The 25710-nt window shown below is 37.2% G+C and overlaps 1 protein-coding gene across 3 annotated transcripts; it reads left to right on the forward strand.

Annotated features, from left to right (window-relative positions):
* The first annotated feature begins 955 nt into the window (after positions 1-955).
* On the forward strand, positions 956-14549 carry LOC140144787 (galactosylceramide sulfotransferase-like). 3 transcript variants are annotated; one of them, XR_011857935.1, is made up of 4 exons: positions 956-1245; positions 6850-6978; positions 11286-13535; positions 13692-14549. XR_011857935.1 is itself a non-coding variant. In XM_072166593.1 (3 exons), exons 1-3 carry the CDS (start codon positions 1136-1138, stop codon positions 11803-11805), a joined length of 759 nt encoding a protein of 252 aa, XP_072022694.1. In that variant the 5' UTR covers positions 956-1135; the 3' UTR covers positions 11806-13678. The 3 variants fall into 3 exon arrangements, 2 of the variants coding, with proteins under 2 accessions (XP_072022694.1, XP_072022693.1); XM_072166593.1 differs by lacking the exon at positions 13692-14549 and having other exon boundaries at positions 11286-13678; XM_072166592.1 differs by lacking the exons at positions 956-1245; positions 13692-14549 and adding an exon at positions 3281-3336 and having other exon boundaries at positions 11286-13677.
* Positions 14550-25710: the final 11161 nt, after the last annotated feature.

A 25710-nucleotide genomic window follows, 5' to 3' on the forward strand; every position in this document is an offset into this window, starting at 1 on the left:
AAGGGCGGCGGAAGAAGAAGGGCGGCAAAAACAGGGCGGCAAAAACGAAGGGGGCGGCAAAAAGAATAAGTGAATAAAAAAGGGCGGAAAAATTTGACAAAGCATTAAAATTTTTGAAAAAATTGTACTTTTAGGGCGTTAGCGTCTGAAACCCTTGTTTTTTTTTGCTCTTCACTTTTCAAACGACTGAGAAAAAATTGGGTCAACCTTTTAGGGCTGTTGAGGAAGGGCGGCAAAATTGAATTTTCTTCAGCCCCCGGGTTGGGTCGGCCATGGTGCGCCACTGCCTAAGTGCTGGCTGTGTCTCGACCAGCTGCGTGGTACAGGAACCATACAAACTCATTGTTATGGTATTCATAACATTGTGAATACAATTTATAACATTTATTATGTGACCAGATCTGATCCAGTCAGGCTAAAGTCAGCAATAATGAAACTGAAATATAGGCGAAAAGTGAGGAGAAAAAAAAAACACAATAAAAAACACACAAAAAATGGAAATATAAAAGGTTTATTGCAACCAAGTATTCAAGAGACCTTTGGAGTTAACATCGGTAATTGCAGGTACTGAACGAGTTAGAAATGGTAGAAACTCAATTTTCAAAATTTCTGACTTTGGCCTGAGTGGATCAGATTGGGTCACATTATATGTTCTCAGAATTGCCCTTCTACTGTGTACCTTACGCAGAGTTTTAAGAGGCAAAGATATCTTTAATACTTAATAACCTCAACACAAAAATATGGATTTTTTACCTTAATTAATAATACAAAATTAATTGATCTTGCTCTCAATATTTTAAAACTCCTACAAGTATAGCATGACCAATAAATTTGTGTATTGGATTGAAACCATCCAATTTTACATCAAAATATATATATGTCTTGTAAATTGTTTTCCAATTGAATATAAAATAAATTATTTATCCCCCCAGCCCCCATTCATTCTCATGAATTGTGTTTTTCTCAATTAATTTTCAGGAGCAACAGCTGTGATGTAAATAATTTATGGCAAATAACTAATGATTCCGCATCGTTATATCACCACATTATACCAAAATGCTGACCACCATTCCAGCCATTAATGATCTGCATCTGAGGGAGTTGGCAGTCGTTAGGTGCACTGAGGTTATATAAGATGGGATATGTTACTAATAGACCGCAGGATAGTGGCAAGGAATGCTGTATGAATCAAAGGTATTCATGTGCAGGTGGTTTCAAACAACAGGTTCATGTAGAAACCCACAGGTAAGGATAATATGTGTAAGTAGTGTTAGTCTAACACAAACTGAACTCTTAACCCTAACCCTCCTGAATACTACAAAATACTACTTGATATATGCGCTGTTCGTGCGTGCATCCCACGTGGTGTGATGGCGCAATCGCCCTAAGTGATATATAGGCATGGTTTTGCTGGCCAGCGAAGCCCAAGACCTGTGGCAAAGTGTCGCCCGACCGAGTGCTTGGCATGCGAGGGGTCTCGGGTTCGAATCCCACCCAGAGCAAACAACTTCTTTCTTTCTTTTCTCTCTTTATTCTTTCCTTCTTTCCCTTCCCGTTGCCAAAAAGCCCCTAGGCGGTTAGGGTTAAGCTAGAGTCTGAAGTTTACCGTTTTCTAAAATTCATTTTCAATGTTGTAAAATTTGTAAATCCATGTTTTATGAATAAAGCTTAAAATGTATAAACAACGATTATGAATGATATTAATGTCACAATAAAGTGTTCAATATCGCGACCAATATGCTCTGATTGGAATATTCTCAAGATCATAGGCCGACTGTTATGATGTTTGGATGGATAGAGGGTTCATGCCTTGGTAATATATCTTAATTTCGGAATTATTAAACAGTATTTTTGTATCATAAAAATTGATACACACAATTGAAGATTGTTTTTAAGTTTTAACAATTATTTCTCTTAGCTTTTAACAATTTTTGTCACATTTATACAAAAATGTCATTTTCCGTGTTTTACCTCCGTCAACGGAAAACTTCAGACTCTTATCTTAAGCCCATGATCTGAACAAAAACCAGGGCAAAAAAAAAATACTCAAAAGCACAACAATCTCCACATTGAAAAACTAATATTGAGAAGAATTAATAAAATGTTTTCAGTGGGGATTTCCATTCACGGCGGTACGATGGTTTCATTTTTTCAAGCTTGCAAATAACCATAGAGCCTATCTCTCTATACCACCAGGTGTGGAATACTAGTGAGATCACAAAATACCAGGAAGTGGAATTAACTTCACTTTGACAGGGCCGTAGCAAGCGGGGCAGTCGGGGATACCATGGCCGCCCCACTTCTTGAGAAATTTGTTATGTTTTTCTTTGTATCTTTATTTCAATTTGGGCATATATTTGTAATTTGGCCGCCCCACATTTGTGATGGCCGCCCCACATTATTCAACCTTTACGGCCCTGCTTCACTTGAAAACCAGTTCAGGTTGCCTCGCAGGGAGAATCCCTAATTTGATCGTAATTACTTGACAAAAACATAAAATCCACATTCCAAAATTAAACAAAAAGTAGCCCTTTTGAACATAAAAATTGCCCCTAAACAAAAAAATTAGAGAGCATTTTTAGGGGCTAAAAAAGAAATAGCCCGCTCAAAAAGAAGTTATTTTGACCCCTGTTGGCTAACTAAGCTTATCAGTGGGTTGATAGCTGGGAGTGAAATTGTCTAATAATTGGGCTTGGTTTTATATTCTTTTGTGTAGCAAAAAACAACCAAAACAAAAACATTGAAATTTTCTACTGTAAGTCTGATGATTCTTTGCTTTGTAATTGTAAAGCTATCATTTTTGAAGAAAAAAAAACCCAAAACACCCAAACCGTCAATTGTATAATCATAAACAACAATTATATTCTACCTGCCCAGAGGCCATGATACCATGATAAAAAATAATAAAAAAACAAATCAAAAAAACTTTTCCCAACCGACTGACTTCTGGAAGGGATTTATGGACCAACAAACAATATTTTTGGCTTTACATGGGCTATGAGTGTCTCTGAAAGAACTGTAATATAGTTGAAACATATATATTTTCTTTGTACATTTTATGCCATCAGTTGAATAGAAAAAGTTTGTGTGCTTTGTTATTTTTGTTTTGTTTTTGTGAGTAGAAACCTTTGCTTGTTTGAATTAGTTAACCTTGCCTGACTTCATGCTTTGTTTGGTCATAGACTGTAAAGGTCATGTGGTGTAAAGTCCTTTATGGCATCATTTAATAAGGTGTGTGTCTTGGGTGAATGTGGTATATATATGATTTTGGAACTGCACACATAAATATAGTATGACTCCTGAAGATTTTAATCAGACTTTCTACTAATTTTGTAGGTAAGGTACTACATGTAGCTAGTTCTCCATAGCCTGATATATCCTGCTCCCATCATGGGAATTAATGAACCATACATGTAGGCTCATTATTTGTTATAATTTAACTTGTGTGCATAATTATAATTGACTTTGCCGTATGTTGTCAGTGTACAGAGATGCTTGCATTATGGTTTATGCAGGGGATACTAGTGATTATTAAATGTGTGTGTGCCTGAAAATTTCACAAATTTTGCTAGGTAAGACAAGTAATTCTTGGCCAAGCGCGAACATACCTGTTGTGTCCATGCAGCGTACTAGCCGTGTAGGCAAAATAATACACTGTTCATTGATTTTCACTTATACAATTGTTCATGATTCTTGTAATTTCTTTAGAATGTTATTGTATATTTTCCTAATTGTAATATTTGTGTAATACATCACACCCTGTATATCACAGGGCCTCCAAGAACTGGTGCATTTACACTGAAGGAGCTACACTGTATAAAGAAAGTTGAAATAAATAAATACGGCGCGTGTGCATGCTTTACGTACTGTATCATGCTGGACCACAAGCGTTCCGTGTGTTCCAGCTTGGCCAAGAATGACTTTAATAGTGCAGTTGATTTGCTACATTTTCATGCCCACACAGTATATTTTTTCTTTCTATTTACAAATTAGCAAATAGTTTAATATTGCAGTAATAATATGGTTTAAATTTAGGCCTAATGCAAATAGCCAAAGTTTTTAGTAAATTACAAAAAATTTAGCTAATGCTGTTCTAGGCGAAATTGGGCTATTTTTTGGAAAAAATTGAGAAAAATGTTGAATAAACTGTCTGAACAAGATGTTTTATTATTATGATGGAATTAGTTGAATGTGTATGCGATGTTCATAACACAGTACTACATGTCGTGCAGGAAGGTCATACACAGACATCAAAGGACCATAACGTAGCACAACCACAACTGATGGAGTAATACGCATTGTTGTTTTGGCAATGGTATTACATTCCAATTTTCTTTGCTTTACCTGTTCGGCTCAAAATTAAAAGGGAACATATCCGACCGTAAAAGCTAACATTTTATGGAAAAGAATATCTATTTTTATGGAAATGTTACAATATGGCTTAATTTGGACCCCTTACTTTTTGGCCTTATTGCTACCCCTCAGTTGTGATGGTGTTTCAGGATAGTATTTCTCATTTTAAGTTCCCTAAAAACATTGATAACAATTCATAGAGCTTTGAGAAGGAAATTGCCTTGGTGCCCTTTTATTAAATCCATTTTGCCTTGGTGGTGCCCTTTTGAAGCCATCAAAAATGAGCTTTTTTGAAAGCAACCAAAGGCAAAACTGCCTTGCCCTTTTGAGGGCAAACTTTTTTCCCTGAGTACATGTAGTGTGCATCATTGGAATGGACTCACTAGTATCCACAACATGCTCATCTATCAGGGCACATCAGTTATTTAACCCCAATACATTTGCACACGTTTCATTGAATGACCTTTGGAAATTTGGGTACAAAAATTCATACTCTGCCATTTGAGGTCAAATTTTGCACCATAATTGTTTAATAGAGGTCATTGAACTATGTTATTAGGGATGAGGCCATTGTGGTTAAGTCTGACATAATACATACTGTTTAGTGAAAATTGGACTTGAATGACACACACGCTTTCAAATCTTTAACTTTACTTCATGGATATATTTTTATCATGTTTATCTAGACTTCCCATTCAACTAAACTGATAACCTTGCAAAGTGTGAAGAAGCTACTTTTGTGTGACCAGGCAGGCCTGAACTAAGTGACATGTTATCACTGGATGTCATTGACTACTGACGCTCTGCATGCTAGCCATAGGCTTTAACATAAAAGTCTCAAGTTTTGAGATATTTTCTCAAAAAATCAAGAGCTATCTTAAGAACCACTGAACCAAAACTGTGCTTGTTTACTCATTTTAGTGCATTTCCATGCTGATTCCAAATAGGGTCATGTAAATGAACAATTCTGAATTTTTTGAATTTTGAAAAAAAAAAAAAAAAAAATTCAAACTTGCCATCTGCAGTCGACCCCCGATATTTTACCCCTCAATATCACGATATATGGAAAACAATGGCAATGCCCATCACTATGGACCACAATGTCTCAACCCAATGTCATAGTCCAATAACCTCAATTACAATCATAATGCAACATTTGGGCTATCTTTTAGAATACCCTACCATTTTTTACATTCACAGTGTATGTGTATGGGTCGTTCATAAAAGACCCCCATTGAAAATCTACAGTGGTAGGGTATTCTAAAAGAAATCCAAAATTTGACCTCAAGTTGCAGAGTATTGAGTTTTTGTACTCAAAGTTTCAAAGGTCATTCAATGAATGTACAAATGTATCGGGGATAAAGTACTTTGCCCTGATAGATGAGCATGTTGGGGATCCTAGTGCATGCCTTCATTCCTTGGCCTAAATAATGAAAGAAAATTAATTCAGGAGCCCTTACAAACATGCAAAATTACATGAAGCCTTACTAGTGTAGTAGTGTGCAGTGTGCATTAGAGAAACTTGACTTACCACTATTGTAGTTATTACATGGAAAAAGCTAAAGATAGAGCTAGGCTGAGCTACCATAATTTGTTGTGCTTTTGCAAGGTAAGTCCGCCCTAAGATGTAGGGCCAAAATTCATGTTAGAATCTTTGAATTGATTCTCGTACAGATCTCATACCCAGGCTGGATCAAAGTTGATTATTGTTTCCAGCGTTGGACATTTATAACACATCTTTTATGTGTAGCACTACTTGAGTTTTGTTACATTTGCACACTTCACTGTATAACTATAAGTCTTTGGCAAAATCTGAAAAAAAAGAAGAAGTTTCAATTACATTTTGACATAATTTTAACATAATGTTGACCCATTTTGTGTAACAATTCCTGCCAAATTAATGCAATGAGTTAAAATGTGTATATTTAAATTGCTTTTGCCTTCAGCTTTCCAAAATGTATACTAGTTTAGGGTTGATAGTTGTGGAGATATTCTAATTTGATACTTCATTGGTGTAAAAATTCATAATATTTGTGATGTAACGCTAAGGGTGGCGAGTTCAAAACACCTGGCCATATTAAGAATTGTGCATGTACTAAGCATGTTCTTATAGTGATTGCGCAATACATGTAGAAAGTGTGACAATGTAATTTAAGAAATTGATTGAGGGATTTGTATAATGATGCCATGTAAGACATGGTTCGATCACACTGTCTCAGGGCATGGGGGAATCTCGCAATAACTTAGCTCCACCTGTGATTGAGCTTTAAGGGCAATCCATTTGAAATTCACCCTCCCTGTGGGAGATAATGTCATGTCTTCCATAGGGGTTGTATGGATTTTAACTGGAATAGCCCATTCATGGGACAAGTACTAGTTTTTGCTGTAAATTTTCTGTCTAAATGTACATGTACACTGTTTCTTGTTTGATTGTACCCAAATCTTCCTGCATCAAATTCATGGTAACCATTGTGTAATTTGTTTTATCTTTTTCAGCAGGTGGAGCATGATGACATCCAAGATACCGATGAAGGTTGTGTTGCCGTTCCTGGTGATCATCATCGTCATCATCAGCCTTATGCAGTTTGGACGCCCACATGTTATCTTACTCCTCCAAGCAAATAGGTAAAGTTGGGCTTGAAGGGTAATTCAGATATGTACGTCCATACCAAAAGGATGCACTTGTTGGTAGCATGTGTCTTCTTTGAATTACTACCAGACTCATCTCAAGTGGAGTTCACTTAAAATTATCCCCAAGTCACATGATTTTATACAGAGAACATTCCTAAACTATGGCACTTATTCCTAGCTATTAGGCGACAAAAAATACATTTACTACGGGCCCGACCGACCTCAAATTTGCAGTTTGGAGAAGATTTTTTTAAATGGTGCTAAAATCATTTTAAATCTGCCTTTTTTGGGCCAAATTTATTAATTTTTGCTGAAAATGTTTAGAAAATATGTTTGCAAAAATCTTTAGATTTTTTCAGATTTGTCAGATTTTGGTGAAATTTAAGGGTAATTTTAGCTTCCAGGGAAAAACAAACAAACAAATAAAATGCCAACCGACCGACCCAACTTGAAAGGTCCGCCCGCCCAGGATATGGCAACATTTCTGAAAGAAAAAGAAAACAATTCTCTTAATTTCCAAAACTGGTTGGTATTATTTTGTACAGTTAACAAATTTTGCTTTCCATCAAGTCTGATAAAATTTTTGGAGTCTCCCCTTGTTCCCCCTTTATATAAGCCCTTTCGCAATTTCGGAAAATTGCAACTGCGCATGCTCAGACATCGTCACACAGTTCCTCAACGAGAGATAAACACAAGGAGGCTGCAGTGCGTTTCCAATGTAGGTGAACTGTGCGTTTGCATAAAACATCTTGTACTGGAATTATGCCGATTATTTTGTCTTGATTTCTTCATGATACATTGTATTTGATTAAATATATTGATATCATGAAGAAATAAAGACAATTGGCAAAAAATCAGTACAAGATGTTTTCTGCAAACGCACAGTTCACCGCATTGAAATGTACAGTAGCCTCATCGTGTTATCTCCAATTTATCAGCAAATATTACCCATGATGCACCATGATTTGAAATTGCAAAAGGGCTTATTCTCCATTTAAAACTTCACATTCTCCCCCTCACGGTTCAAAACTCAGATTCCCATCTCAAGACCTATGAAACCTTTGTAGTAATTGAACAGTCCATGTGGTGCGATGAAGCAGCATAAAATTAAACATTTTGCTAAACATGCAAATTAAACATTTTGCTAAACCATAAAATTAAACATTTTGCTAAACCGCAAAAAATATCTGTCCTGCAGAAATATTAGTTTATTTAGCACAGGCAAGATAAGATCAGCCTGTGTTTATTTTAAAATAACATGTATTTTTCCAGATTGAAGCCTATGATAACCGTCCCTAACACCCATAAATACCACAATGAAAGCCACTGCGCATGCAGGAATCTCAGGGTCTGCAATGACGCAATCACCCTAAGTGCTATATGCTCACAGAATCTCTGCCCGGGCAGCGTAATCCGTGTGGCTACCGGTCGGTGATCATGTGCTTGGCATGCGGGGGTCTACGGTTCAAATCCCGGGGTGCCAAGTGACTTCTTTGTTCATCTGCTCTCCTTTTTCGTTTCTTCTTTAACTTCCGAGAGCAAAAAGCAGGGTTGGGTGTTAGGGTTAAACAGTTTTCTTACAAACATGAGCCATGGTCCCATTTACAAATGCACAGTTTGGGGCTGTGTAATTATTATTTAGTTGCATATTTAAGCGTTTCTAATTCTGTATTGTTTTCCTAAGCATTTTTAGAGCGTTTTATTTAAAAGGTGCCCAATGAATGTGTCCCAAAAATTGCTTTCCCCCTTTCAGCTTGCCAAAAATTGCTTCCCTCCTCCCTTGGCTTAATGCCAAAAAATTTTACCTTCCCAGGTTCATAATTATTGCACAGCCCAGGCTATTTACATGTATCCTCTATTCAACAATCATATCTCAACATTAAACCTGATTGTTGTGGAGTAGAAGTTTTCATACCCAGTAACCCAGCACATTCATATTAAAGGTTGTTCAATGAATGTACGAAATGTTTGGGGGTTATAGAACTGTCCCCTTAAGAGGCCTGAAATTTTTGGCTGAAAACTAAAAGCAAAGAAATAATACTGTGTAGTGATTGATAGAAAAATATATGAGGTATTGGGATATTTAGAGGGTGGGACCAACAATAGGCCAAGATCACTGGGTCACTACCCTCTCTCATAAGACCATAAAAAGTTTGATGAACTTCACACATAATTTATTGGGAGCTTGGAATTTTGAAAATGCCTCTGGCTAATAAAGTGCAAAATGTGTTGGAGCAGAGAAGAGCTCAGAAGTTCAAAATGTTCTTTGTTTAAAATAAACTATATTCATGTTTACTGTGAATGTTGTCAAAGAATATACAGTGTAGGCCTGTACCATGTGTGAATTACAGGGGACCAAGTTGTTTTTTTGGCATGTCAAAAAATGGGCAGGGGGGTAACCATTGTTTGGCTCATCAAAAAGGGGGTGTGATTTCTGGCACCGATTTTTTTGGACAGGGTTTGCAATATGGTGCTCAGTATAAAGCATAAAAACTTTAGGAAATCATTAAAATGGGCAGCATTCAAAATTTCCTGCCCTCTGCGACTAAACAAGTTGGCATAAAGGCGGGTAGCAAGAATTTTAGCAATTAAAAGTGGGGAGACAAGAATTCTAAGCATGGCGAAAAGAGTGGGGGTGGGGGGGGCTATGTGATTTTAGGTAGAATTTTTGAGAATTCACCTCCTTGGGTACACATAACTGTTGCACAGCCCCTTGGACAATGGCCCCACCCACTTCTTTTCTCAGAACTCCCAAAAATCACTGAAACCCACTATTTGGGGCTAAAATGCAAAATTATCAAATCTTTACCATCCCCAGATTTGATTTGCCCCCCTTGAAAAAATCGCAGTGCAGCGAATGTTTTAGAGTAAGTGTGGGTTGGCATGACAGTACATTGGATAACGACATTAACATCACCCTTTAATCAGGGCCGAATTTACCATGGGCCAGATGGGCCCGGGCCCAGGGCCCCCAAATTTTGGGGACCCCCAAAATTGCCCTGTGCAGTAGGCATCTTCCATTTCAGCCGAAAAACACCATGTTTTGGGCAAAAAATAACCTCTACGCACACTGGTCTGTTATATAACAAAATTCAGCTTCAATTCGGGTTAAAATAGTCTAAAATTGAAATTTGTTTGCGCTCTTGGCATAAATGTCCTAGTAGAATCCAAGTAGAACTTGGCCAGTTGAGTGCACATGTCTTGCTCACGGTGCGTTTGGGGCCTCCAAATTTTGGCCTGGCCCAGGGCCCCCAAAAGGTAAATCCGGCCCTGCCTTTAATATTGTGCCTTCGCACTTTTTGCTGATGTAGAGAGTAGTGTGTATACTATTACTAACACTGTAGTGAGTAGTGTGTCATTTGATTTCCTCATTGAAATATGTAATGAAATATGTGTACCTCATTCGTTGAGTCCTTTTTGGGGGATCCAAATTGTGTGTATTTTGTGGCATTATATCTGTTATAAAAAAATTAGAAGATGACCGGCTGTCCCTCTCACTTTAGGGGCTGTGCAATAATTATGAGGCCCCCCGGGGGGGTAAAATTTCCAAATGGCTCGCCAAAATTGCTTGCCCCCCCCTCTCAGCTTGCCAAAAATCGCTTGGCCCCCTCCTCCCCTCTCGGCCTGCATTATCCACCCTCTGTTCATGTCAAATTTTTTGGATCCCAATCCGTAAACCTTAAATAGTCTAGATATATGTTGTGAGTGCAGTGGGCAGGAAAATTTGCATATTTCCGTACTGTTTTCTTAAGCCTTAAGACCCATTTTTTTAAAGGTGCCTCATGATTGTGTGCCAAAAATTGCTTGCCCCTCCCCTTTGGCTTGCCAAAATGTCTTCCCTCCCCAATTTTACCCTCCCACCAGGGCTGATAATTATTGCACAACCCCTTATTGATCTGGAGTTTTACATCAATAAACAATATTTGTTGTTTGGACTCCCTTGTCGTCACTCATTAGCCTACCTCCTTCTCCTTGCTATTGGCTATTCTAGGTGAAATCCATACACCCCCTATGGAGGACATGACTTTAATATCCCACACAGGGAGTGTAGATTTCAAATGGAATCACCCATTCAAAGAGTCCCATTTAAAATTCATACTCGTGTGAGGAAGATTAAGGTCATGTCTTCCATAGGGGTGTATAGATTTCAACTGGAATAACCCATTTTGGAGCATATGACACTGATTGGGTGACTCAATTTGAAATTCATACTCCCTGTGATGAAGATTAAGGTCACATCTTCCATAGAGGGTGTATGTATTTCAATTTGAATAATAACCCAATTTTATTTTTCTCTTCAGGTCCACAGAATTGCCAGTGACTCTATCACCACCAGTCCTTGTAGACTCCAATGGTGTGGCAGCTGGGGTCATCCTGTCTCTCCAGCAACAATCAAAGAATGAACCAGACCAAGCTAAATTTCCTGCCACCAACACAAAGTCCAAAAAAAAACCCACCATCAGCCATGCTTCCTCTCACCAGCATATCCATACAGATGCAAAGACCATGGATAGAGTACATATATGTCAAGCACAAAACAAAGCTGTATTCATCAAAACACACAAAACGGCGAGTACCACCGCAGCATCCATATTTGAACGGTACGGCTACAGTCACAACCTCATGTTTGCTCTGCCGTGGATTACGCATATATTTGATGAGAACAAGTTGTTCAATCGTGACATGGTAATGACTTTTAGAGGTATGACCACATTTGACATGATCACAAACCACGGCCGGTTTAACCGCAAAAGAAATGGAAGCTGTTGTACCGCATGCAAAGTTTGTGACGATTATTCGGGATCCCGTTGGGCAATTTGAATCTGCTTTTGGCTATTTTGAAATGGCCAGTAATTTAGGTATCTCTAAGAAGCCTGATCCACTTGCAGTCTTCTTGAAGCATCCAGCCAATTATTATAAGAAAAGTTTTCATATGAAAGTGCAAAGTTGGAATGGGCAGCTGTTTGACTTGGGTTTGAATCACAGTTATTGCTCTGACACTAGTAAAGTAGCGAAACACATAACTAAACTAGATAAAGAACTAGACTTGGTTATGCTCACAGAATATTTTGATGAGTCATTAATTTTGCTGCGCAAATTGATGTGCTGGAGCTATGAACAAATTCTATACCTCCCCAAAGGAGTTCGCAACGACGCACACCGTTACAGTGTGTCGGCGCAAATAGCCGAAGAAATTCGGGAGTGGAATGCAGCTGATGTGCAGCTGTACCGTCATTTCAACAAGACCTTTTGGAGGAAAGTCAACGAATACGGGCCAGATTTTGAATCGGATCTGCAGGAATTTCGTCAACTCCAACAAAAAATGTTGCATATGTGCATAGATACGGACAAGGAAGGATGGGGTGATTATCGGGAGACGCAATTTGCACATAAGAAAAACGCTCCCAAAATATGTGATGATTTGGTGAGAACGGATATTGAGTTTGTGCAGCTTATACGTTGGAAAGAGATGGAGAACGAATTCGGACTTGCTAAACTATTAGGGATGATCGCGGGCGGCATCATTCTTATAATAGTAGTGATGACTGGCATATTAGTATTAATAAGTCGAGTTGTGCAATGGTTTTGTCGCACCGGTGAAAAAACAGGTCTTCAAAGCAACTACAAGTACGCGAAGCTCAATCAAAATTCGGAAATTTTATGAAATGTAGTTTTGTGAAATTGTTGTCCAGTAAATATTGTGCCAAAAGTTTTGATGTCATTTTATTTTCAGCAGAAAGTGTTTATACAAAAAAAAAAAAAAAAATTGTAACTATGGATTGTCAGAAACCTGGTTGAATTTTGATGCAAAGTTTGTGTAATATAATAACGTCAAAGATGTCTTCATTTTTTTTTGATGTACTTAATTGTTATTTTCTATTTTTTTTTACAAATATTTCTACTGGAAAATGACCTGTCTCGCCTTGCAATGGCAATTCCATATGTAGTCTGCCATACCCCTGTGAGAACTACCTGCCTATTGGTCAAAAAGAAGTTTTCATTATCAATTGGACCAATCGGCAACATTTCACCACACCAAAAAATTGGGGTGAATTATTTGCAAAGCTCCATTCTGATTGGTGATTAAAGTGAAGATTCCACGTAATTGACCAATCTGAGGCAATGTTAGATCGGCAGGTAGTGCTCAGGGAGTTAAGTGAAGTCTTACATAGAGGGAATTGGCTAGGGTTAATTATTTTGAAATCCATACTCCCTTTGTGAAGACTCAAGCTTTTAAGATCTTCCACAGGGGGAGTGTGGGGTTCAAATCTAATAACCCATTTTGAGTTGCATTTATTGTTCAAGTTAATTTTGTATGTTCTTTATGTAAAATTTAATTGCAAGATATGACTTTCTTGCCTCACACAAATGTGTAGAACATGTTTGAGTTGCATTTAATGTTCAAGTTTTATACATTCAAATGCCACTGAAATTTGCAAGAAATGACTTGTCCTTTATCCAAAGCCATTGGAAAAGGAGGTGTACTTAGGTTTGTGAAGATTATCATTCATCCAGGTAGTAAACAATAATGATATTTGAACTATAATCTAGTCAACTGGACTTACTATTTTTGAGTGGGAAATTTTCACGTCCAATCCTGAATGCATCATCAGGCTGATCATCTGGCGGTAAAAGTTCATTGACCTGTGAAACGGATGTTGTAGTAAAAGGTGGTGACCTGTGATACTTCAACATACTTTGCACAGGTCAATGCACTTTTACCGCCAGATGATCAGTAGGGCTGATGATGCGTTCAGGATTGGACGTGAAAATTTCCCACTCAAAAATAGTAAGTCCAGTTGACTAGATTATAGTTCAAATATCATTATTAAGGTGTACTTAGTATTATTATGCTATGTGAGCACAGCCATGCTGGATTGTTACTTATGGGGAGAGAAAATGAGTTTTTTGTTCTATTTGCTTCGTATTGGCTCTGTAACCCACCTTTGCAAAGCAACCTGTATATTACCAGCAGTTGTCAGTCACAGCCAAAATTGTCATTGACTTGTGTATCGATTTGACTTGAATCCAATCACTTGCGATTTTGCAGCATATTTAGGCAGATGATTCCAGCAATTGCCTATCACCGCCGCAAAGTACAATAGCATACACATGACCTGCTACCCGAAGTGAGCGTGAAGTCGCTAGTCGGTAGTTTCAAAATGCCCTGGCTACTGCATTGAGCATTGATGCAGGGGCGTAACCAGCTTTCTTGGTTGGGGGGGGGGGCAAATAAAATTTTTGGGGCACAGCCGAAAAAAATTGCAGTTGCATCATACAATACATATACCGTATTCATTCCAATAAGCGCCCATGCCCCAATAAGCGCCCATCTAGGGTATTTCCAATTTGCTATTGGGTACCATTTTAAATGTTGAAGTGACAGATAGACAACAATATGATGTCGATACAGTGAAATAGCTGGAGAACTACAAGTCCTGTGTAAACTTGTAATACATTTTCTGCATCAGAAAAGCTACTAGAATGTCAAGGACCCTTTTGTAACATGCGTAAATTCGTCTCTAATAGACGTCCATTACGAAAAAACCTGGTAAACCCGCTAACTGGGAGGCGAGTTAGCGCGCGGTAGTTCCTCGCTTTGCACCACTGAGGTCCCGGGTTCAAGCCCGGCGCGCCCAATGACTCATGTGCACTTGGTTTATCCCGATTCCATACTCGCTCTCGCAGGTTTTCTCCGGGATCTCCGGTTTCCTCCTGTATCGCAAAAATCGGTGATTAGTTGTTTGGTTATCAAAAACTTCCTTCACCCAATGGAATTTGGGGAGCTGCACAGATAATTGGTGGATGTTACAATCTAAATGCGGATAGGTGTGCGCCGTTCGGCAGCAACCTAGTTGATGTGACCTGATTGTGATGATTCACCGTTGCAGCAAAATTACAGCGCTTTGAGTCCTTTAAGATCTGGAGAAAGGCGCTTTATAAATCCAAAAAATTAAATTAAAAATAAAAATAAGCGCCCACCCAAAATGACTTTGTTAAGCGCCTTGGGCGCTTATTGGAATGAATACGGTACTAGTTTTGTTTTTAGAGAGACTGTACTGAAACATGTCTTGGAGCTTTCAAAACACGGTTTATCAGGACACTATTTTAGCCCAATATCAGGATGAAAAGGGCTTTATTGTGACAATATTGTCGCGCAGTGCGCACAAATTTTACACTATTTTGGCCCATGATCACGGTGAATTCTAGTGGAAAAGAGGCTCCTTACCCCTTTTCTTTTCGTTTGGCTTCCAAATTTACTCTTTCATTTTTTGTTGGAAGGGCACTTTTTTCTTTCATTTTTTGTCCGGTGCCCCCCCCCCCCACTGGGTACGCTACTGCATTGATGGTCTTTGTTTCCCTTGTGAATGGCCCATTGTGCCTCCATTCACAGAGGACATACAGACATACTTTTGGCTTGAACAGGTAAGCAGCAAACAAAGCCATCAACTCAGTCAGCCTGGATGTCTTGAAATTACCAACTTGCGACTCTATACTCATTTCATTGTTGCAGGTCACATATATGCATGACTTTTTTTTAATTGTATGCTCCAAATGTATTCAACTTGATTTCCAGTATCAAAAGATACTTTTTCTGTAATTGTCTGGTATACAGGGTAACTTGTTTTATGCAACCATGTGTGTGATAAACAAATTCCTATAATGAAATTCCACAGGATGGGCTATTCCAGTTGAAATCCATACACCCTTACAGAAGACAAGACTTTCATCTCCCACACAGGGGGTGTAAATTTCAAATGGAGTCACACATTCATCAGGTAACCCCATTTGAAATTCTCATGGATTTCAGCTGGAATAGTCCAACTTTATAACAGGTTTGTGATATTTTATAATATTTAGTAAAATGCAGCAGTGTTGTAAATGACTGCAGTAGTAATGTAAATGACTGCAGCAGCATTGTAAATGACTGCAGTAGTAATGTAAATGACTGCAGTAGTAATGTTTTAATCTGCCTTTGTAATGCTCATGCCTTATTGTTTCACATTTAGCTAAAACAAAAATAGGTTTGTCTCTGGGCCACATACATTCATGAATTCATGCAGGTAACCTTTTGTGTGTGTTTTTTAAATAAATCATACAGCAACATCATCAAAATGTCCCCAAAACAATTTAAAAATCCTTACAAACAAAACAAAAGAAAGAAAAAAACCCCAATGATACTGCATTGCATGTCCAACCTCCCCTGAGATGGGACCATATACGAACCATATTTTTACCTTGGGACCAGTCTACATACAAAATGAAAAAATAAAGCCTTGGGACCAGTCTACATACAGACTGCAAAAACCCACCAATTTTTAACTAAGTTTATTTTAGTTTCAAATGAAATGTTATGCTTGTTTACAATATTCCATGCCATCATTTGTAGTTCATTCTACTCACATGATGTACATTAAGGCTAGTTTTTATGTTGTGTTTATATTACAGTATTCATAAAAATATCAGGGACATATGTGATGCGATCAAGCAAAATCAGTCGGAACTTGGAAATATTACATTTTCTTATAGGATAATAAAAAGCATTTACAAAGCTGCATTTTGAAGAAAACCCCATTGAAATTGAGCAACAAGTTCCAAAGATATGAGCAATTAAAGAGTTTCTTGTTTGGCTATATCTCAAAATCAATATTTCTGAGTTCCTACTGATTTTGCTTGATCGCATCACATATACTATTAAACACTGGCTGACTAGGCTACATTGTATGTATACATGTTGTTGAAATCCATGCACCCTATGACCTTAATCTCCCACACAGGTGTAGCCCGAGGTACTCACACCTCCGTCACTACGATTTCCACCGTCCTTCTCCATACGAAGGTCTGAGATGTCTACCTTAAACCTTTCCAGGGTACACATAAAATACCACTTTTTATCATAAATACCGCTTCCTACCATTCCTCACGTGAAGATGAGACTTAAACAAAACATATTTGGTGCATGTTCGTAAATTTTGAGCACATTTGAGGATGTAAAAGACCAGACTTGTGACTGATATTGTCGCCGTGTTTTGAATTCTTCCTATAAATAGATACCGTCAGTGTGACGTCATCACCGCGACATGAGTTCAGGGTGCCCCGTTTCTTCGTACGTACGGCATTCATGGCCCTATGGTGAGGAAGGAACAACTAGGGCCATGATGTTTCGGGCTAACACGGGATGTAGATTTCATGTCTTCCATAGGGGTGCATGGATTTCAACTGAAATAGCGCAATGCAGGACCATGGCAGTATTAATGCTATAGCTTGCTAGACCTAAAGGCAAAAGAACAGTTTGTCTCTCAAATATTTACAAATAAGCTTTGTGCTGTGCTTTTTAAAGGTTAGCAACTATTTTAAACTGTTGCAATTTGGTAGTTCACAGCATCTTGCGAATGGTAGTGAGCTTTGGAAAAATTGCATTGATCATTTCATCGTGAGTGTGTTGAAGAATGCAAATATCACAGATATACTTTTGTAGGTTCTGTGGTTCTTGAGTTATGTTGTAAAGAGGGCTGAAACAACAACACTTTTGTAAGATGTACATAACTCATAACAATAAATCAAGCAAGTTTTCTAAGTATATGATTTGTAGAATGAACTTTTGCAAAACATCAAAGTGATATTTTTCAATAATTTACATAATGAAAATCAATTTTTTGACTGCTTCGACCAACAATACCTAGTCTACCCTTAAAAATGCCAACAAACAAAACTAAGAGTTGTAGTGTAAAAAAGCCCAATACATAGGTGCACTAAGATGGATTCCACATACTTAGGTGCACATTTTTGAGAGACAAACGTTCGATTTGTTGGTCTATTGGAACAATCATTGTTACAGACATTTGCCATGTTTTGATGTGATAGGTCACATGTATATAATTTTATTATTACGGTACATGTATTTGTATGATTGTAATTTTGGTTCAAATGGTGAATAATTATGCCTTTATCAAAGGCCAACAAAGGTGGATAATGTAAAATTGGTGTAGATCTATGTGGGCCTGTGTGTGTTTTTGTAAATTTAATATCACGCCATAGTACAAGGAACTTATACGATGTCCTCATTCACAAACTGATACTATCTGTCCATCGTATAAGACTGTCCCCGTACGGCAATGTGGTGAAGGAATATTACACAGTCAAGAACAGGCTCCATCATTTTTTTGTTCTGATCCCTCCCAGTCTCTCAAAACATCAAAACATCAAAAGCGTTGCACATTTACTTACTTAAGACTGTCCTTTTTCATATAACGCAGACAAAGTAGGGCCAAGCTACCTAGAAATGGTCAAATTTTAGCAAGAAATATCTCTGTGTAATCCTATGTAAGTCCCATATCACATCGTTATCGGCGATCGTGATTTTTTTTCTTCTAAAGTTTGGCTGGTATCCACTAGCGTCATGCACGTGACATGACACAGCTAAAATAATCGACCGGAAATCGGGGATCATTAAAACGTCAACAAATTTCAAAACACAGAAAGCAGTAAACTTAATGGCGAGCGGTCCGAATTTTGAGCCATACAAGTTTACGTGGTGAACTAATCACGCCACTCGCATCATGGTCACTTTCTATGATAAGTGATTTGTATCAAAATTTATAAGAAATCTGTGGGTTCAAAGGTTAATTATAGACATTTTCAAATTCTTGGATTTCATCTAGTAGCTCACTCCATCCAACATTATTTATCTCTTGATTATTTGTTTATAAATGATATGGAAACCCAAACCAAGACTTTGAAAAGTCTTAATTTGTAAAGTGATGTTGTGAAGTGTCCCAGTAGGAGGAGAGTTCTGACATGACCGCCACGTGTGTGTATCATAGTAAACTGAGCCTTTGGAGTGTGTGTATCATAGTAAACTGAGCCTTTGGATAGGAGAGCACTAACATGGCTGCCATGTTTGTGTATCATTCTCATAGTATACTGAGTCAATGGATAGGAAAAAGTGTACTCACCGGATAACATCAATAGCACCAGAAAAACATAAATTTATAAGTGGAATGCATGGTGCCACTTATATGTGTGCACTATACAGGGCTCCACTTGAAATCCATACACCCCCTGTGGAAGATGAGATGTTAATCTCCCACACAGGGAGCGCGAATTTCAAATTGGATTACCTGCAATGGGTAACTCCATTTGCCTTCGGGCGTGTATGGATTTCAACAGGAACAGCACATGCGTCAATATGTCTCATTTTTAATTCAGGTCTTTCCTGCTAAGGGCTGGAAGTACACCACAATTTGAGCCACCATTTGTGACAATCCAGTAAAAGTGGACATTTACTACATTCCAAGAAGCTACCACAAATATAACAATGTGCTATTCCAGTTGAAATCCATACACCCCTTATTGAAGACATGACCTTAATCCCCCACATAGGGAGTGTGAATTTGAAATAAGTCACTCATTCAGTTAACCCTTTTTGAAATTCACACTTCAGAAGATTAAGGTCATGTCTTCCAGAGGGGGTGTATGGATTTCAACTGGAATAGCCCAGTGCATGATATTCCTTGTTGTGCATCTATAGCCAATATGTAAGGAAGCGTAGCCTTGCAAATTTAAAAAACAAGCCGAAAAGTTCAAAATTGACGAAACAGAAAAAATGGGCCAAATTTTCCATTCTTACAATATGTTTGACATATCGTTGTATATGTCATTGGCCTCTGAAAATGTTTAAAGCAAAACTTCCTATGTAAGCTCTAGGCAGTTTTGTTTTAAACATGTTCAAGGGCCACAAGTACATTTGAGGTTTTGGTGCCCAACGACAATATTGAAGAGAACAAAATATTTTCCTGTTGGGGGGAAAAGCTGAAAGAAAACCCTGTGAACAGTAACGTAATGATTTTACCGATGCATACCTTCAATCCCATGAAGATTCAGTGCCAAATTTTAACCCATATTTTGACAGTAAGACAATTTATATTCTCACAATGTCAATGATCATACATGCATGCGCAAGATATGTATTATGTGATGTATATAGGTTACATATTGTTTACCCATTTATGATCATTTTACTCAACTGCCAGCTCATAGTGATGTATATTCTTGCAGTAGTACAAGTGCTTTATAGTATTTTAGTGCAATGTTATTATTTTGATTAATTATGATGTTTGTTTTAAGCTGTATGTGAAACTCTGTTCCAAGAGTTTTGAATTGGCAAATTAAAATTATCATTTCTGTAACAATAAATACTTGTATTTGACACCCAATCCCTAATTTAACTTAAACTAGCTTTGTTAGTATCTCCTTGATGTGCACTTGCATGAAATTGTTTCAAAATGTAAATTTTCAGGATATCTGTCAGGTCTGGAGTTGCAATAATGGTTACAACCAACCAACCAATCAACCAATCAATGTTATATACAATTCCCATGTTTATTTCCCTTTCAGAATAACTTGAAGACCCACCTCTTCTGTTTGCATATACATTTTGTAACTAACTCTTATTCCTGTGACTTTTCCACATACAATGTACTTTTATTTATATAAAAACTTGTGTTTTGTATATTTTTGTTGTTCTTGCAAAGCAAGCGCCTTCCAGTGGATCCTGGTGCTTTTTTAAATGTTTATTATTTCTGTAGTATACAAAATTGCAAAAATGTTTTACTGGGTCCATTTTTATCAGAGAAAGTGGCAATTTTCTTCCTCTATCTTTTGGTAAATGAACATACATTAAGATATTGGTAAAATATGTTTCAAAAGCATAATTGCAAAAATATTACATATTTCACCGCATTTCGCATTGGATTCTGAAATCTTCGTAAGTTGTGAGATATTCTCTTTTTTAGGGCCTTAGGGGGTCAATCGGATTTCAGTGCTAAATATTTTAGTACGTACACACACCAAATAGGCTATTCCAATTGAATTCCAAACACCCCTTATCGAAGGCAACTTTATTGTCCCACACAGGGAGTGTGAATATCAAATCTATAATGGGTGACTCCACTTGAAATCTATACCCCCGTGTGGAAGATTAAGGTCATGTGTTCCATAGAGGGTGTATGGAATTCAACTGAAATAGCCCAATTTTAATGCATTTAGGTGTATTCTGATGTGGCTATTCACTGTAATGAGCAATTCCAGTTGAAATCCATACACCCCTTATGGAAGACATGGGATGTAAATATGAAATAGGGTTTCTTGAATGGGTGACTCCACATGAACTCATTTACACGTCCTGTTTGAAAAATTATGGTCATGTTTTCCATAAGGGTGAATGGAATTCAATTGGAATAGATCAATTCAGGTGTATTCTGATGTGGCCATTCACTGTAATTGGCTGTTAAATTTTTTGCAACACATATAGTACCCGGGGGGATTACTCAAATATGACAGTGTACACATGCGTGACCAAATTTTTTTCAAACACCCGCTAAACGAGTTTTACCCTACCAGCAAATTTAGCCCCTAAATAAGGTAATTTAATATAGAATTTACCCCCTAATGAGTTTTTGGTTAGTTAAATGCAACAAATGTACCCTTTTTTTATTCGTTATTTACCAAAAATTTGAAAAGGTACCCTAAACAAGTTGTTCAGTTTCAGAAAACTACCCTTATTCTTGAAAATCTGTGTTTTTTAGACCCTAAACACGTCACGCGTGTAACTTGCCTTGCCTAAAAAAACACCCCTTTTTACTTGTTTTTTTGGTCACCCATGCGTACAGACAATTTATGTGAGTGGTCCCCCTGGGATATAGTATTATAATTGTATTGTGCTCTATCAACTCTCTCAACAACTGACAAGAACTGTTTTTAAAAAAGCAATGCCATACAATTGATCAACTCATGTTTTACACTGATATTTTTATGTATTGTAACTACATAATATATGTAACAGCATTAAGTATTGATCAGTAAATATATATTTTTATTTACTAAATATTCTTCAACTCAGAATATTGAATTGTTTTTGAATGTGATACATGAATATATTGCACGAGATATAAAGATATTGCACAAAAACAAAGCCATTCAATTATATTATTTTTGTTATAATTACTATTACTATTTTTTTTTTTTCCAGATATTTGCTCAGTGTTCTGTGATAAATAAAAATGTATGCATTTTAGAGGGATTGAGCATGCAAAATGGTTGATTTGTAGATTGAACCTATTTGGATGGTGTGCCCTAATGCTTTCTTAAACCATGTATCTGGTGCCAAATTTGTGCGCAATTGTGTCAATGATATGAACAACTCATGCCCACCACTCAACATTATGTATGTAATGATTGCCTGTGAATTTTTTAATGTAGTTATTTGTGTGTTCAAAAATGTACCTTGATTCGTGTTGAGGCTTTCATTGTATTTGTCGATTGTACTAAATTAAGGTATTACCTTCATGTATGCATACTCAGAGTTAGCCTAGAGTCAAGACAGGGATGGTACAGCTTATGGAATAAAGCTGTCTAATCCCTCAATCAAGTCTTGACAATAGGCTAATTTCTTACATGATTATGTGAAGAATGGGATATTCAGTTGAAATCCATACACCCCTATGCATATGGCAGACATGACCTTAATCTCCCACACAGGGGTTGCAGATTCATCCATTCAAGTTCACATAGCTGTGTGGGAGATTAAGGTCATGACTTCCATAGGGGGTGTATGAATTTCAACAATAGCCCAATAGATTAAGATAAACCTGCCACATTTTCATCAGGGTTTGCTATTTTTTCTACAAACATTTCAAGTTAATGATATTATGTAGATTGACCCGTATTCATACTGATTTTAATATGATATTCATATTTGTTATGTATGGAAGCCAATGAATTGCATGACCTGTTGGAATTACTGCAATTTCCAGGTCTACTGAACGTTTCCTTGAATATAATCATATTGTTTAGAAAAACTTTTGTTTAGTTATTTTCGAAATAGCTGTAAAAATGAGGCATAATAATTACACTCCATATGTGCACTTGTGTGTGGTATTTGCATTCTTATGAAAGTTAAACATGGTAGTGTATTTCACTTGGGTTCAAACCCATGTAAAACCAGTTTAAAAGGTGTTCAAACCTATGTAAGCCAGTTCAAAGGGGGTTCAAACGTATGTTAACTGGTTTAAAAGGTTTTCAAAACTCATATGAAACAGTTAAAAAGGTGTAAATTAGTTTTATAATAAAAGGAAAAAAAAACAGTTTGCTTCTGATGATTCTGTCAATCAAACTCCTGCACAGCCTGTGATTGTCTGATTGATTAGTATCACCTACCTAAGGCGATGCCTTCCGGCCTAGTTACGTGATACTAACCAGTCACAGGCTGTGGGGAGTTTGATTGGCAGGATGACACAAACTGGATTCTTTATTTCTGGCTTTTAAGTGTTTATCTATGTAAACAGATTTTTTGCTCCTTTTTGCCTATATCTCAATTTCATTGTTGTCAATGGGTCAGATCATTGTGTCACATATATATATTCAGTTGAACTCCACACACCCCTATGGAATACATGATCTTAATTTTCCACATTAGGGGGGATGAACTTCAAGTGGAGCTACTTGTATGGGTGAATCCATTTGAAATCTACACTCGCTGTGTGGGATATTAAGATCATGTCTTCCATATAGGGTGTATGTATTTCAACTAGAATAGCCAAGTGTTGCCTTTATTAGAATACTTTCATGGTTTTTTTTTGTGTGTGATTTACTGTAAAAGTGGACATTTCTGTGCATCTATTTTCTGCGCTTTGCCAATTTTGAACTGTTTCCCTTGTTTTGAATTAGAGAATAAAGGTATTGTTTTTTAGCAGCTGGAGTGCATCTATCGTCTCATATAACACGGGCGACATCATTATTTTAAGTAAAACAACGAGGTGCAGCCGAGTTGTTTTACATAAAAAATAATGATGTCGCCCGTGTTATATGAGACGATAGATGCAATGACAGCTAAAAACAATACCTTTATTCTCATTCTTCGTCATTCTTAAACACTTCAATTCAAATAAAATTATCATAAGTATTACAAATTTTAATCAAATTAAATCCTACATTTTGCAAGGAATTACCTAGGGCTTAAAATCGATCAGTCCCGTTGTTGCTATGCGCCTCCGATTGGTTCAAATAGCGAGTATGTGTATCACGTCGATGCACACGCGCTGACCCGTGTGATATCGTGTCATATCACACAGGTGAGAAGTACTAAGAACCAATGAGATTGCAGGAACGTTCTCAAGTGTTTAAGAATTTGCAGTTTTACATTGACCTATAAACGAAAGGAATATATTCATGTATTGCAGTTTGTTCTTTGTAAAAATCCTATGGGGGTCTAAATATTTTACATGTTTATTGGTGTACCACGGTCAGTTGTCTGAGGGGGCAAAAAAAAAAAGTTTTTAAATTGTATACTATTTTAGCCCAAATTAAGGTGTAATTTTTTGTTTACCATGACAATATCCAATTTTGCACTATTGGGGGGTTGTGGTTGGAATTTTCTTTTGTAGAGGGTGGTTTTGAGGAGTTGAAATTTTCTTTAGGGGTGTTGATTTAGCAAATCAACTCATTTGAGGAGGGTTTAATCCCCAACCCCACATCCCCAAATATTTTTCTTGCCCCCAGGGTCCCCCAGTTTTGAGGCAAAACCCCAAAAAATTACGTAAATTTCCTCTTTTTGCGACAATTTCCTGGTGCCGCCACTGCCCCCCCGCTAGTAGCTTGGAACGCAAAAAGCACAAAAATAAATTTACCATGGAAATGTCCACTTTCACAGTACTTTTATATTTAGAAGCTGTATTTCAATTGGTCACTCAGATGAATATATCACATGATTAACCAATCAGATATGATGTAAGAAAGAGGATTGAGCTTATTATTTAGAAGCTGTATTTCAATTGGTCACTCAGATCAATATATCACATGATTAACCAATCAGGAATGCTGTAAGAAAGAGGATGGAGCTTATTATTTAGAAGCTGTATTTCAATTGGTCACTGAGATAAATATATCACATGATTAACCAATCAGGAATGCTGTAAGAAAGAGGATTGAGCTTATTATTTAGAAGCTGTATTTCAATTGGCCACTCAGATAAATGCATCACATGATTAACCAATCAGATATGCTGTAAGAAAGAGGATTGAGCTTATTATTTAGAAGCTGTATTTCAATTGGCCACAGATAAATGCATCACATAATGAACCAATTGTAAAGGCTGTATGAAAGACAGTTTGAGGGTTATGGGAAAGAGCTGCCCTATAGACATTATGGCAATATATTGTATACATCAAAACAGTATCACACCTTGCAGCTATTGCAGATATGGCCATCTGGTCTTGAACCCCGAATTCTATTCCAAATCCAGTGACACCTCGTGCATATTTTGACTATTTTCCTGGGTAGGATTAAGCTTATGTTCACTGGAAGGGCATGGAAACTAGCCCTTCATCCCATTATATTGATTTTAAAAAGTAAAATGCTAATATCATTTTGTAATAATGCATCCAAAGGTAACTGGAGCTGGAATTGAAGTTGGTAGTTTGTGAAATGTTTTAACAGTTTGCTCTAAAAATGTAAAATACAGTATGTGCCATTAATCAACAAAACAGATGCTGCCGTTTAACTTGTGTGTATTGGGTTATTCCAGTTGAAATCCATACATCCCCTATGGAGCATACATGTATGAACTTAATCTCCCACACAGGGACATGTAGAATTCAAATGGAGTCATTCATTCAGGTAACCCCATTTGAAATTCTCATCCCCCTGTATGGAAGATAATGGTCATGT

This window comes from Amphiura filiformis, unplaced genomic scaffold (assembly GCF_039555335.1).
Source record: "Amphiura filiformis unplaced genomic scaffold, Afil_fr2py scaffold_81, whole genome shotgun sequence".
Lineage (NCBI taxonomy): Eukaryota > Metazoa > Echinodermata > Ophiuroidea > Amphilepidida > Amphiuridae > Amphiura > Amphiura filiformis.